At 39.6% G+C, this 10,572-nt stretch overlaps 2 protein-coding genes across 4 annotated transcripts in view; one reads left to right on the plus strand and one right to left on the minus strand.

Annotated features, from left to right (window-relative positions):
* CLHC1 (clathrin heavy chain linker domain containing 1) overlaps positions 1-7,249 on the minus strand; it is a 30,982-nt gene extending 23,733 nt beyond the window's left edge. The window contains exons 1-2 of one of the 3 annotated variants that reach the window (XM_045549616.1): positions 7,125-7,249; positions 2,239-2,497 (exon numbers count right to left, since the gene is read on the minus strand). In XM_045549616.1, the coding sequence (XP_045405572.1) occupies positions 2,239-2,415 (177 nt within the window). In that variant the 5' untranslated portion in view covers positions 2,416-2,497; positions 7,125-7,249. The other 2 variants (XM_045549617.1, XM_045549618.1) reach the window with 2 other exon arrangements.
* A 254-nt stretch (positions 7,250-7,503) lies between these two features.
* On the plus strand, positions 7,504-10,024 carry RPS27A (ribosomal protein S27a). The gene is made up of 6 exons (XM_045549619.1): positions 7,504-7,593; positions 7,697-7,761; positions 8,210-8,264; positions 8,714-8,799; positions 9,150-9,281; positions 9,841-10,024. The coding sequence occupies exons 2-6, from the start codon at positions 7,714-7,716 to the stop codon at positions 9,988-9,990; spliced, it is 471 nt and encodes a 156-aa protein (XP_045405575.1). The 5' UTR covers positions 7,504-7,593; positions 7,697-7,713; the 3' UTR covers positions 9,991-10,024.
* The last annotated feature ends 548 nt before the right edge of the window (positions 10,025-10,572 follow it).

Here is a 10,572-nt window from a genome sequence, read left to right on the forward strand (position 1 = left end):
ATAGAGACAAATGGTTGTCAACCATTTCTATAAAGGCTCAATCCTCCTAGCTTTGTTCTTGTTTGGTTACTAGGTTCTTGGCTTGCTCTACAATTTACCCCCAACTCTTGGTATGAGTCTCAGGCTCTCCTTGCTTCGACTCGGACGTGATTCTCCAGGTCAAACCATCTACGTTTGATTTTAAACACAATTTGCTATTTGTTCTTTGGTTCCAAGTACCCAGAGTTGCAAGTTGACACTTTTATTTTCTGCCCAACTACATCCTTTCAAGAAAGTAGGAAGATCAGAAAAGACAGTCATTAATAATTCATTAACAATCAAATGTGCTAAAATAATGTGAAATTGAAAGAGGCAGATTATCTGTTATTGAAAAGCTAGAAGAAAATTTTCTCTAAGTACCAAATGATTTCCATTTCTGATCCCCTCTCAATCCTGAAGAATAGGATTCTTAACAAAGTGCCAATGTACAATTTACAATTACACAATGTGCAAATGGTCCAAATGGAAATCTTGAAGGGTGGGGAGAAAAGAAGCATGGACTATAGATGTATTAATAGGTATGGTTTTTTATTTAATCCCATGTGTTTTCTCTAAGAATTAAATTTACCAATGCTACCTCCAAAATGACTTCACTATATACTAATTTAAAGCAGACAATTCTTCATGTAAGAAAAATTCTTTCACGGAACTGCAGGTGAGGAAAAAAAAGAAAAACAGAAAAATTCTGACAAGTGTTAGCACTGGGGCATGCAAAGAATCTGCAGGTCACAGTTATGATAACTTTCCTTTGCTGATTTCACACAGGTAGAGTCTCAGCGTGACTCTTGATATTTATGAAATCTATTAAGATACTACCATTATTTAAACATTCATGTAATATATTCCTTAATAACTAAAACACCAAGAACAATATCATTGATTGTAACAACATATAAAATGAAGCTAACATGCCAATGTATCAATTCTTAAAGATAAATTTTCTGGATAACTTAAAAGGAAAAAAAGACTCTGTTCTCTATTTTATACACTTATGGATATGTATCTATTTTCTTAATTCCACTGGTACATATCATTATTTTGAGCTCACTTTCTTTTTGAATGAGGCACTAGGTTTTTATTTAGAGTAAGACTTATGGCATGTAATGTGTAAAAATTAAACACAAGACTGAATTCCTCTTTTGCCTGTGGATGTTTTACTTAAGAAACCAATAGTTTACTGAAATCTTAAGGTAAGTACTACCTCCAAGCAAGGAGGAAAGGATGCTGAATTGACTTATTTTACTGTCACGGTATCTTCCAAAGGCGAGGTGGGGGGGGGTGTAAAAAAAAGCTAGGTAAAAAGATTAGGATTTGTAGGCAAATTGCAATTGTTTATATGGAAAACAGGTATTTCTAAAACCTTAAGAAGCAAAATCAAATATATAAAGTCATAGCATTTTCTAAGCTCATCTCCATATTTCCAATGTTAAGTCCAGTCAAACCCCTTGTTACCATGCCTAAGACCTCTAATCTATAAAGGGTCTCAATTTAACATGCTAGATCAAATCTAAACCAAGATTTAAAAAAAATATATTTTTAGAGACAGGGTCTGACTCTGTGGCCCACGATGGAATGTAAAGCCTCTATCATAGCTCACTGCAGCCTTGAACTCCTAAGCTCAAGCAATCCTCCCCTGATTCAGCCTCCCAAGTACCTGGGACTACACCACCACGCCTGGCTAATTTAAAAAAATTTTTTTTATAGAGGCAGGATCTTGCTATTTTGCCCAGGCTGGCTTCAAGTGATCCTCTTGCCTCGGCCTCCCAGAGTGCTGAGATGACAACTGCAAGCCACCGTGCCCAGCCTAAACCAAGACTGTAATCATAGCATCACAAAACAATCCAAAACAACAAGGAATTACCAGCTTCCTGCTTGCAGCCCAGTTCCTAACAATTCAGGCGATACCTTCAAATGGAAGGGTTAAAATTATTATCAGAGGGCACAGCCAGGTTGTTGATCAAAAACTAAAGGCCTGCTCTTAAGCTAAAATAACTGAAACATTCAATAACAGTCAGGTAATAAAAAGGCAGCACTGCATTTCCCCATTCATCTTTCTGACAAATTGGATGAACTTCTCAAAACTGACAAATAGAATGTGGTCAACCAAGCAGTGGTGTTACTAAGGCAGGAATATTAGTTGGCAAGACAGATCACTTCCACTCTCATGAAAACTTCATTGTCTTAAAAGCATTATGATACCTTATCAAAAACGTTTCGGTATATGATGTAATATTCATCAGCAGGTCCTTCCTCATTACAGCCCACTCTTTCAGTTTCTGTAATAATGTATCTTTGCATATTTTCCAAAAATTCCTTGTCACTTCTACTAATGATAGGAGGGAGAACTGCATGTTTATTTATTTCTTGGACTGACATATGTCACACTCTGTACACTTGTTCACCAGAGAAAAGTTAAATCTTGACCTGCTTTTGCAACAAAGCCAATACTTCAGTAAGCCTGAAAGAAAAAAAGACCATCAATTAATCCAAAGGTTTAAAAAAATTAAGTCAAATACTGATCTAAAAAATGTTTGTTTCAGAAAAAAAAATTCCCACGGATTTGTCTCTGAGATAAATATTTCAACCTATGAATTAAAGGTCTATGGTATTCTACTGCATGTGCTATAGCACCTATGGGATAGACGTACCAAACACCAGTCAATTAAGAGCTCTTCTCTTCCTAACCAACCACAAATCCTCTCATATGTATCATATGATGGTTTCTTATGTTTAACTCAATACTTTCTAATAAAAGGTTTAGTATTTCATTTGTTTCATGTGGGATAGCTAGTTTGTAAGCCTTCTGATGATACAAACAAGGTCAAATATTTCTCTACTCCAGTGCCTACCTGGCCCAGTCATAGTCATCTGGCATGCAATAGCTATAAATTATTATTTATAATAACTTCTATTAAAATTCTCATCTTTATTATGAAAGATAACCACAGAGTAAGAGGTCAGGACTTCTGCTAAAATCCATCCATCAATGATGTCAAATGGTATCTCTCAAAGTATAGTTTTCAAGCAGCTACATTACACTGCTTTTAGTAAAGAATCATTATCCAACCAAGTTGGATACAGGATATAGAAGTTGGTTCCTAAGATCTATTCACATTAACAGCAAAGAGAACCCTTGGCTTTGCTTAAAAATGGCTGTCAAGGCAAAACGTTTTAACTTTTCTCCCAGTTACAGAAGCATATAGTCATTGTATAAAATTTGGAAACTATAAACCAAAGAAAATTAACGGACAAAAACCAAAAATCATCCAGAATCCCACTACTCAAAGATAACCACTATTTATATTTTGGAATATTTCCTTCCAGTCTTTATAATTTGAAAATTGGGATCAGACTCTATATTCAGTTGTGTATCCTAATTTTTTTCACTTAATATTAAAAGCATTTTACCATGTTGTTAAGTAGTTTCAAAGACATCACTTCTAAAAGATTGCATAGTATTTCATGGTATGATATTCCATAATTTTTATTTAACTATTCCCCCAATGCTGGACATTTCACTATTATAAATGTCTAAATCAAATTTCCTATATTTTGGCAACAAAATTAATACTTGGTTATCTGAAATAACATATACAGCCTGTAGATACTGCCTATAGGTCATATATAGAAGAGGAAACACCAAAATAATTTTGAAGTTTAAAAGACCAAATTTATCTTCATGTTGAACTGGATAACATAAAAGTCAATTTATATATGAACATAAAGTAGGTCCAACAAGATAATAACCCATAAATGGATCAACAGTTTTCCTAAATGAGAAATCAATTTGTTTATTCATTCATTCAGCCAGTATTTATTGAGTGTCTACTAAGCACTATGCAGTGTTTCACACCTAGGAAATCAGCAACAACTAAGATAAAATCCTTGACTCCTTGGGTTTACAATCTAGTAGAGGAGACAGATTATAAATAAATAAATAAATAAATAATGTAATTTCAAATAGCAAAAGATAAAAGTCAAAGAAGGAAGGAATGAGTGTAATCATTGGGGAGTGAGGGTCATTTCTAAACACCAGTGGCTTCCTAGTAACTATAGGATAAAATCCCGGTTCCTGGAGGATCACTTGAGGCCAGGAGTTCAAGACCAGCCTGAGCAAGAGTAAGACCCTATCTTTACAAAAACATAGAAAAAATTAGCCGGACATGGTAGCACATGCCTGTAGTCCCAATTACTCAGGAAGGTGAGAAGGGAGGATCACTTGAGCCCAGGAGTTTGAGGTTGCAGTGAGCTATGATGATGCCACTACACTCTACCCTGGGCAACAGAGTGAGACCCTGTCTTAAAAAAATAAAACAAAGTCCCTAACTTTACAAAGGTTACATTCAAGTATAGACAGGCAGATAACAGATCAGTAAAAAATATAATACGGCAGACGGGGGTACGTTGTATGGAGAAAAATAAAACAGGGTATGGAGGAAAGAGTAAGGAAGGTGGGAGAGTGCTATTTTATATAAAGCAGTTAAGTCAGGAAAGAGTGATAAGGTTACATTTCAGAAACCTGAAAAAAGTAGGTCATGTAGATTCCCGGAAGAATGGTTGAGGTGAAGGGAACAGCAAGTCCAAAGACCTTGAGGTGGGACAGCATGTTTGAGGGACAGCAAGAAGGCCCATGGGGCTAGAAGAGAATGAGAAAGGGAGAGAAGAAATGAAGTCAGAGAGGTTACTGCCAGATTGCGTAGGATGTAGGGCCTTGAGGATGTCCCTTTCCCTGGGCAGACTTGGCAAGAGGAGCAACCAGCTGGACTGTGGCCTCCCCTTGCTTCAGTGCTGGAGCAACAGCCTCCCCTATAGGAATTTAGGCTTTACTCTGAGTGAAGTGGGAAGCCACTGCAGGGCTGTGTGCAGGAGAGTGACAGCTGACTTACATTTTAAAGAATTGCTCCTGCTGTTCTGTGGAGAATATATTTTAGGAGACAAGGGTCAAAGCTGAAAGTACTGTCAGGAAGCTACTTCAATAAACTGGGCAAAAGATGATGGTGGCTTGAATCAGGGTGGTAACAGTGGAGGTAGTGAGAAGTGTTCTGCACATATTTTAAAAATAAAGCCAAGATTTGCTGAGGGATTAGATGTGGGATATAAAAGAGTAGTTAAGGATGACAATAAAGTTTTTAGCCTTAGTGACTGGACAAATGGGAACTGCTATATATGGAAATGAGAAGAATATTTTCATGAAATCAGGAGTTTGGGACTTGCCCATTAGAGATTTTTTGTTTTGTTTTGTTTTTGAGACAGAGTCTCACTCTGTTGCTCAGGCTAGAGTGCCACGGAGTCAGCCTAGCTCACAGCAACCTCAAACTCCTGGGCTTAAGCAATCCTACTGCCTCAGCCTCCCGAGTAGCTGGGACTACAGGCATGGACCACCACGCCCAGTTAATTGTTTTCTATTTTTAGTCACCCAGCTAATTTTTTCTATTTTTTTGTAGACACGAGGTCTCACTCTTGTTCAGGCTGATCTCAAACTCCTGGCCTGAAGCGATCCTCCTGCCTCAGCCTCCCACAGTGCTAGGATACAGGCATGAGCCACAAAGCCTGGCCCATTAGAGATGTTGAGTAGACAGCTAGATATGTGAAGCTGATAAGTGGCCTGAGAGACAGGGAAGTTTATGAATCATTTGCATATAAGTGGTATTTAAAAATTAGACAAAATGTGGTTGGGGGCAATGTAAACAAAGCAGAGACTGGGCCTTAGGGGCACTCCAAGTTTAGAAGTCTGGCAGATCGAGACGAAGCAGCAAAAGAGCCTGGAAAAGAGCATCTGGGCTAATAGAAGTGAAATAGGTAACCTGGAGGTGAGATTAAGTGTTTCACAGAGGGAGGGAATGATCAGCTGTGTCAAATGCTGCTGACAGAACAAATAACATGAAATGACTATTGAATTTAGCAACATGGAGGTCATTAGTGACCATTACAAGAGCTATTCCATCTCAACGGTGGGGACAAAAGCCTGACAAGAGTAGGTTTAGTCAATGGAAGGTAAAGATTGAAGACAGTAAGTACAAACAACTCTTTAAGAAGTTTTGTTGTAAAAGTGGACACTAGTTGGCAGACTATGGGATGAAGAATGTTCCAGGTAGAGGGAATGAATGGATTCCCCAAAAGTGCCAAGGCATTAGAGGGCATAAGTCAGGAACTTCAATTAGCTCAATGTTAGTAAAATGTAAAGTGAGTATTGGGTTTAGCAGATTAGGCTGTAAGGATGGCAGAGACTGAATGTCATTCTAAAAAATTTGTATTTTATCCTGAAGGTGAAATATTTGAAGTAGAATAATGACACAATCATTTTTACATTTTAGAATGAATATTTTGGAAGCAATAGTGAAAGTGGGTTAGAAAGGGGGAAAGACTGGAGACAGGTAAGGATGTTAGATTCTGAATCCCTCCAGGAGAAAATTAGGGTCTGAATTTGGGGTTGGGGATGCAGAGGATGGATAGATACGTACAGAAGACATTAAGAGGGTACATTAGAAAGGACTTTGGTTTGTGGCATGGAGAAAGGAAAGGGAAAGAGTGTAACTTGCTTTTAATTGGCCTGCCTTGCCAGGAGAGCACCCTAAACATACTCCAAAAACTTTCTCTCAGGACCTTCACCAACACTCCCAATGTCCAAACTTGGAAATTCTACTACTAAATAACCATTCTGCAAGTTTCTTTTCCTTATGGCTTCATTTTAAAATTTGAAAACTCCTCAGATTTTCAATATATTAAACGGTTTCACACTAAGGAGTGACACACCAGACGCAGAACCTTCCTTAGGCTATGAGAGACTTGCGGGGTTGAAGGCGGGGAGGGCTACACGCAAGAAAAGACTGAATCCCCGTTTCTGAAGATTTCACCTATTTCTCAGTCTGCCTGGAGTAGGCCACTGGGATTCCCTTCCCCGGGAGGTCCGGGGAGTGTCCGGTAGATCGCTGATCCTCCGCCCCTCACCAGCTCTGTAAATCGGCAAGCGACGCTCTCGTTTCCCACACCCCTTTCTCGCCCCTTAACCCTTCTTCCTAGTCATTTCCGCCGTCCCCACCCTCCCCGAAACCATTGTTCTGCTGCGTCCTTCCTCCCGTCCTCACCTGAATCCCTTTTCTGCAACCTGTGCTTAGAGACAGTAACTAGGGAATCCGGGGGTGTGGAACTGCATCTTGGGACAAGTAGTCCTAGCTCGAAGAAAGCAATGCAAAACTACAATTCCCAGAATACAATTCCATTTCCTCCCTTTTTCCCAGTGTGCCCCTCCCAACCCACCACTTTTTAAAGACCCTCTTAGCCACGTCGACTGTATGGGAAAAACTTAAAAAAAAAAAAAAAAATTTAAAGTTGTTTAAACCTACCATTTCGAGAGCATTCTGAAGGCTAAAGTGAGAAATAAGCCGAGGGCTACAGAGAAGTGAGTTTCACAACCTAGTCTGGCACTGGGTTAGACAGTCGCTCTGACAACAGTCAGGCATTTGTGTGGTCGCCTAAGGGTGGGACCCTCGGCGGCGGCTCCGGGAAACCCCGTGGGTCGGCGCGGCGCTCTTCCTTTCGGGTCCGCCATCTGCGGTGAGTGTTTGCTCGTGGACCGGTCCGCGGCCAGCGACCCATAAACGTCGCTTTCTCGTGTGTCTCCAGGTCTAATCCATCTCTTCTTTTCCCTCAATTTCAGGTGGAACCGCCACCAAGATGCAGATTTTCGTAAAAACCCTTACAGGGAAGACTATCACTCTCGAGGTACGGGCCAGGTGGTGTGGGGAAGCCAAGGCCTGACTAAGGTCCCGAGGTGGATTTGGGGGCCGGCGCCGTTTTCCAAGCCTTAGAACGTGATTCCGAATTTGAGTTCTGAAGCCTGGCCCAGAATTGAGGGTAGTTTGCTGAGCAAGGGCAGCTTTTCCACGCTTAGAGTGGTTCTGGCCAAGCAGCCAAAGCAGGGGACCTGCGGCGCGGAAGAGGTCGCTCCCGGCCGGCGGGCGCGAGCACGTGTGGCCCAGCAGCGGCGCCTGCCTAGGCTGGAGAGGGGATGTTAGCAGTCCTGGGAGGTTGCCCACGGGGTGGGTGATGAGCTTGACTGAGTAGGCTTCAGCCCCACCACCCAGTCGGTTCTGTGGTAACTGTCGAATTAAGTGAGTTAATTGTAGTTCTGTATTGTCTAACCAATGTGCTTGTATTTTAAAACTAATAGGTCGAACCTTCAGATACAATAGAAAATGTAAAGGCCAAGATCCAGGATAAGGAAGGCAAGTAATATTTTGTAGTTTAGGAAAATTAACCTGTAGGGCTGCCAGTCTACCTAGGCATATCTGCTGTTGGTGGGCTGGAAAGAAAAAGGGGTCAGATTGACAAAGTGAAATACTATTTGAATAACACAATGAATGCTTATGTGCATAGATCCAAGCTGCCTAGATTGGATCCCTGCGATACGTTTCACTTAGGTGAATGTGGACAAGTTTTTAAATTCTCTATACCTGTTTCCTCATCTGTAAAATAAAGATTAATGTATTAACACATTATTTTTAAGATAAAATGTAGTAAAGTCTGCAGACATTTAGAACCATGCTTAGCCTGTAGTAAGACCTCAGTGGCAGCTGTTAGTACCGTTTATTTGATTCAGGGTTACTTTGTGAGTCTGGAGCACACAGGCTTGTTCTGCTGTGACCCTTTTTTTTTTTTTTGGTTTTTTAATTAGGAATTCCTCCTGATCAGCAAAGACTGATTTTTGCTGGCAAGCAACTGGAAGATGGACGTACTTTGTCTGACTACAACATTCAAAAGGTCTGTTTACAGGAAAGCATAGCTAAAAAATAAGTCTCATTTTGAAAATTTTGACACACAAAAGTGGGGAGATTAGCAATAGATTCCTAGGTAACTGCTACACTAATGTTGAAGAAGCACTGCTATAAGCTCAAGTTCTGGATTTTGCAGGTTGCATTCCATGGTGTAATTTAATGTGTTCTTTAATCTCCATATAAACTAATAGTTAAAACGATCAGATACTTTTTTGGGGGCAGGGGTCAAGGCTCCTTCATAGGTGGTATTGTGTACTACTGTTGTATTAGAAGATGCATGTTTGTCCAGCATTAATGCAGCATGAAAGCCTCTTTCATCCTCTGATCCATTAATAGGAGTCCACTCTTCATCTTGTGTTGAGACTTCGTGGTGGTGCTAAGAAAAGGAAGAAGAAGTCTTACACCACTCCCAAGAAGAATAAGCATAAGAGAAAGAAGGTTAAGTTGGCTGTCCTGAAATACTATAAGGTGAGCCATTTTAAGGTGATGGGCAGAATATCAGCAAAGTTATGGTTTATTTGAAACTTAATCCTTATAGTAACTTGTCAACATTTTCTTATGGAGTAATCTGACTTGAATAGCTGGTATCACGTACTTTTGGTTTATTTTATTTATTTTTTCATCATTGAAGAGATTCAATACTTGTGGTTTAAATGAGGTATTCCAGAAATGAGAATTTCAAAGTTTCTGAGTTTTTCTCCTGTTTGGTATTTGAAGGAGCTTATATAAAGAGGGTCACTTTTAACTGCTTATTCTAAACTAGGGTTCTGAGTTAAAGTCAGATCTGGGTTCAGGTCTTTGCTGCATTTACCAGCTCAAGAAGCTGGCCTTTAATGTATGACAGTCCCAATACTTCTGAACTTGCATGTTGCAGTAACAATTAATATGAGAATTTGGGGTGCTTTGGTTTACAAGCAGTAAAAACTACCAGCATTTTGTGGTTAAAAGCTTAAGTATTTTGAGTCACTTACATTAGACTTCAGAATATGTTGTAAAAATTATCTTACAGCAGATTTGTACTTTCCAGGTGGATGAGAATGGCAAAATTAGTCGCCTTCGTCGGGAGTGTCCTTCAGATGAATGTGGTGCTGGAGTTTTTATGGCCAGCCACTTTGATAGACATTATTGTGGCAAATGTTGTCTAACTTACTGCTTCAATAAACCAGAAGACAAGTAATTGTATATGAGTTAATAAAAGTCATGAACTAACATTTAATTGTTGGGTTTTTTTGAGTGTCAAATTGGTTATGTGATACTGTGGTTCTGTATACCTGCCAAGTGCCAACCATAAGGGAAGGTCTTGATATTTTCACTTCATAATATAAACTAGTTTATATTTCTGTTAGTTTCTTGACCTCAGTACTATGGACATTTTGGGCCAGAAAATTCTTTGTTGTAGGGGCTACCATAGGATAATGAACAGCATCCCTGTCCTCTCACCATGCCCCATTGAGAGCCACTGATTTGTGTGAAAAAGTGTTAAGACCTTGGCTTTAAAAAGGCTATAGCATACTTCTGTTTCATACAGGGGAAATTTAAAGGCTGGTTTCAAGTTGCCAATTCAAAAAATGCATCCTTAGTCCCGGGGCAATTTCAGTGGAATGTTTACTCTGCAGTATAAGGGAACACGCTTTACTGTTCAATGTTGAGCATGAATTCATAGGAATTTAAACTTTAATGTTCTTCTATTCAGGATGAGTCCCTGTAAAGGAAGGACTACTTACCACTGTTTTAACACTGGAAAATAAGACAATTTCAA

Source organism: Lemur catta, chromosome 4 (assembly GCF_020740605.2).
Source record: "Lemur catta isolate mLemCat1 chromosome 4, mLemCat1.pri, whole genome shotgun sequence".
Lineage (NCBI taxonomy): Eukaryota > Metazoa > Chordata > Mammalia > Primates > Lemuridae > Lemur > Lemur catta.

Coding starts and splice junctions, on each gene's coding strand:
- RPS27A (XM_045549619.1), top strand. CDS start 7,714: ATGCAGATTTTCGTAAAAACCCTTACAGGGAAGACTATCACTCTCGAG. Junction 7,762..8,209: donor GGAAGACTATCACTCTCGAG/GTACGGGCCAGG, acceptor TAAAACTAATAG/GTCGAACCTTCAGATACAAT. Junction 8,800..9,149: donor CTGACTACAACATTCAAAAG/GTCTGTTTACAG, acceptor ATCCATTAATAG/GAGTCCACTCTTCATCTTGT.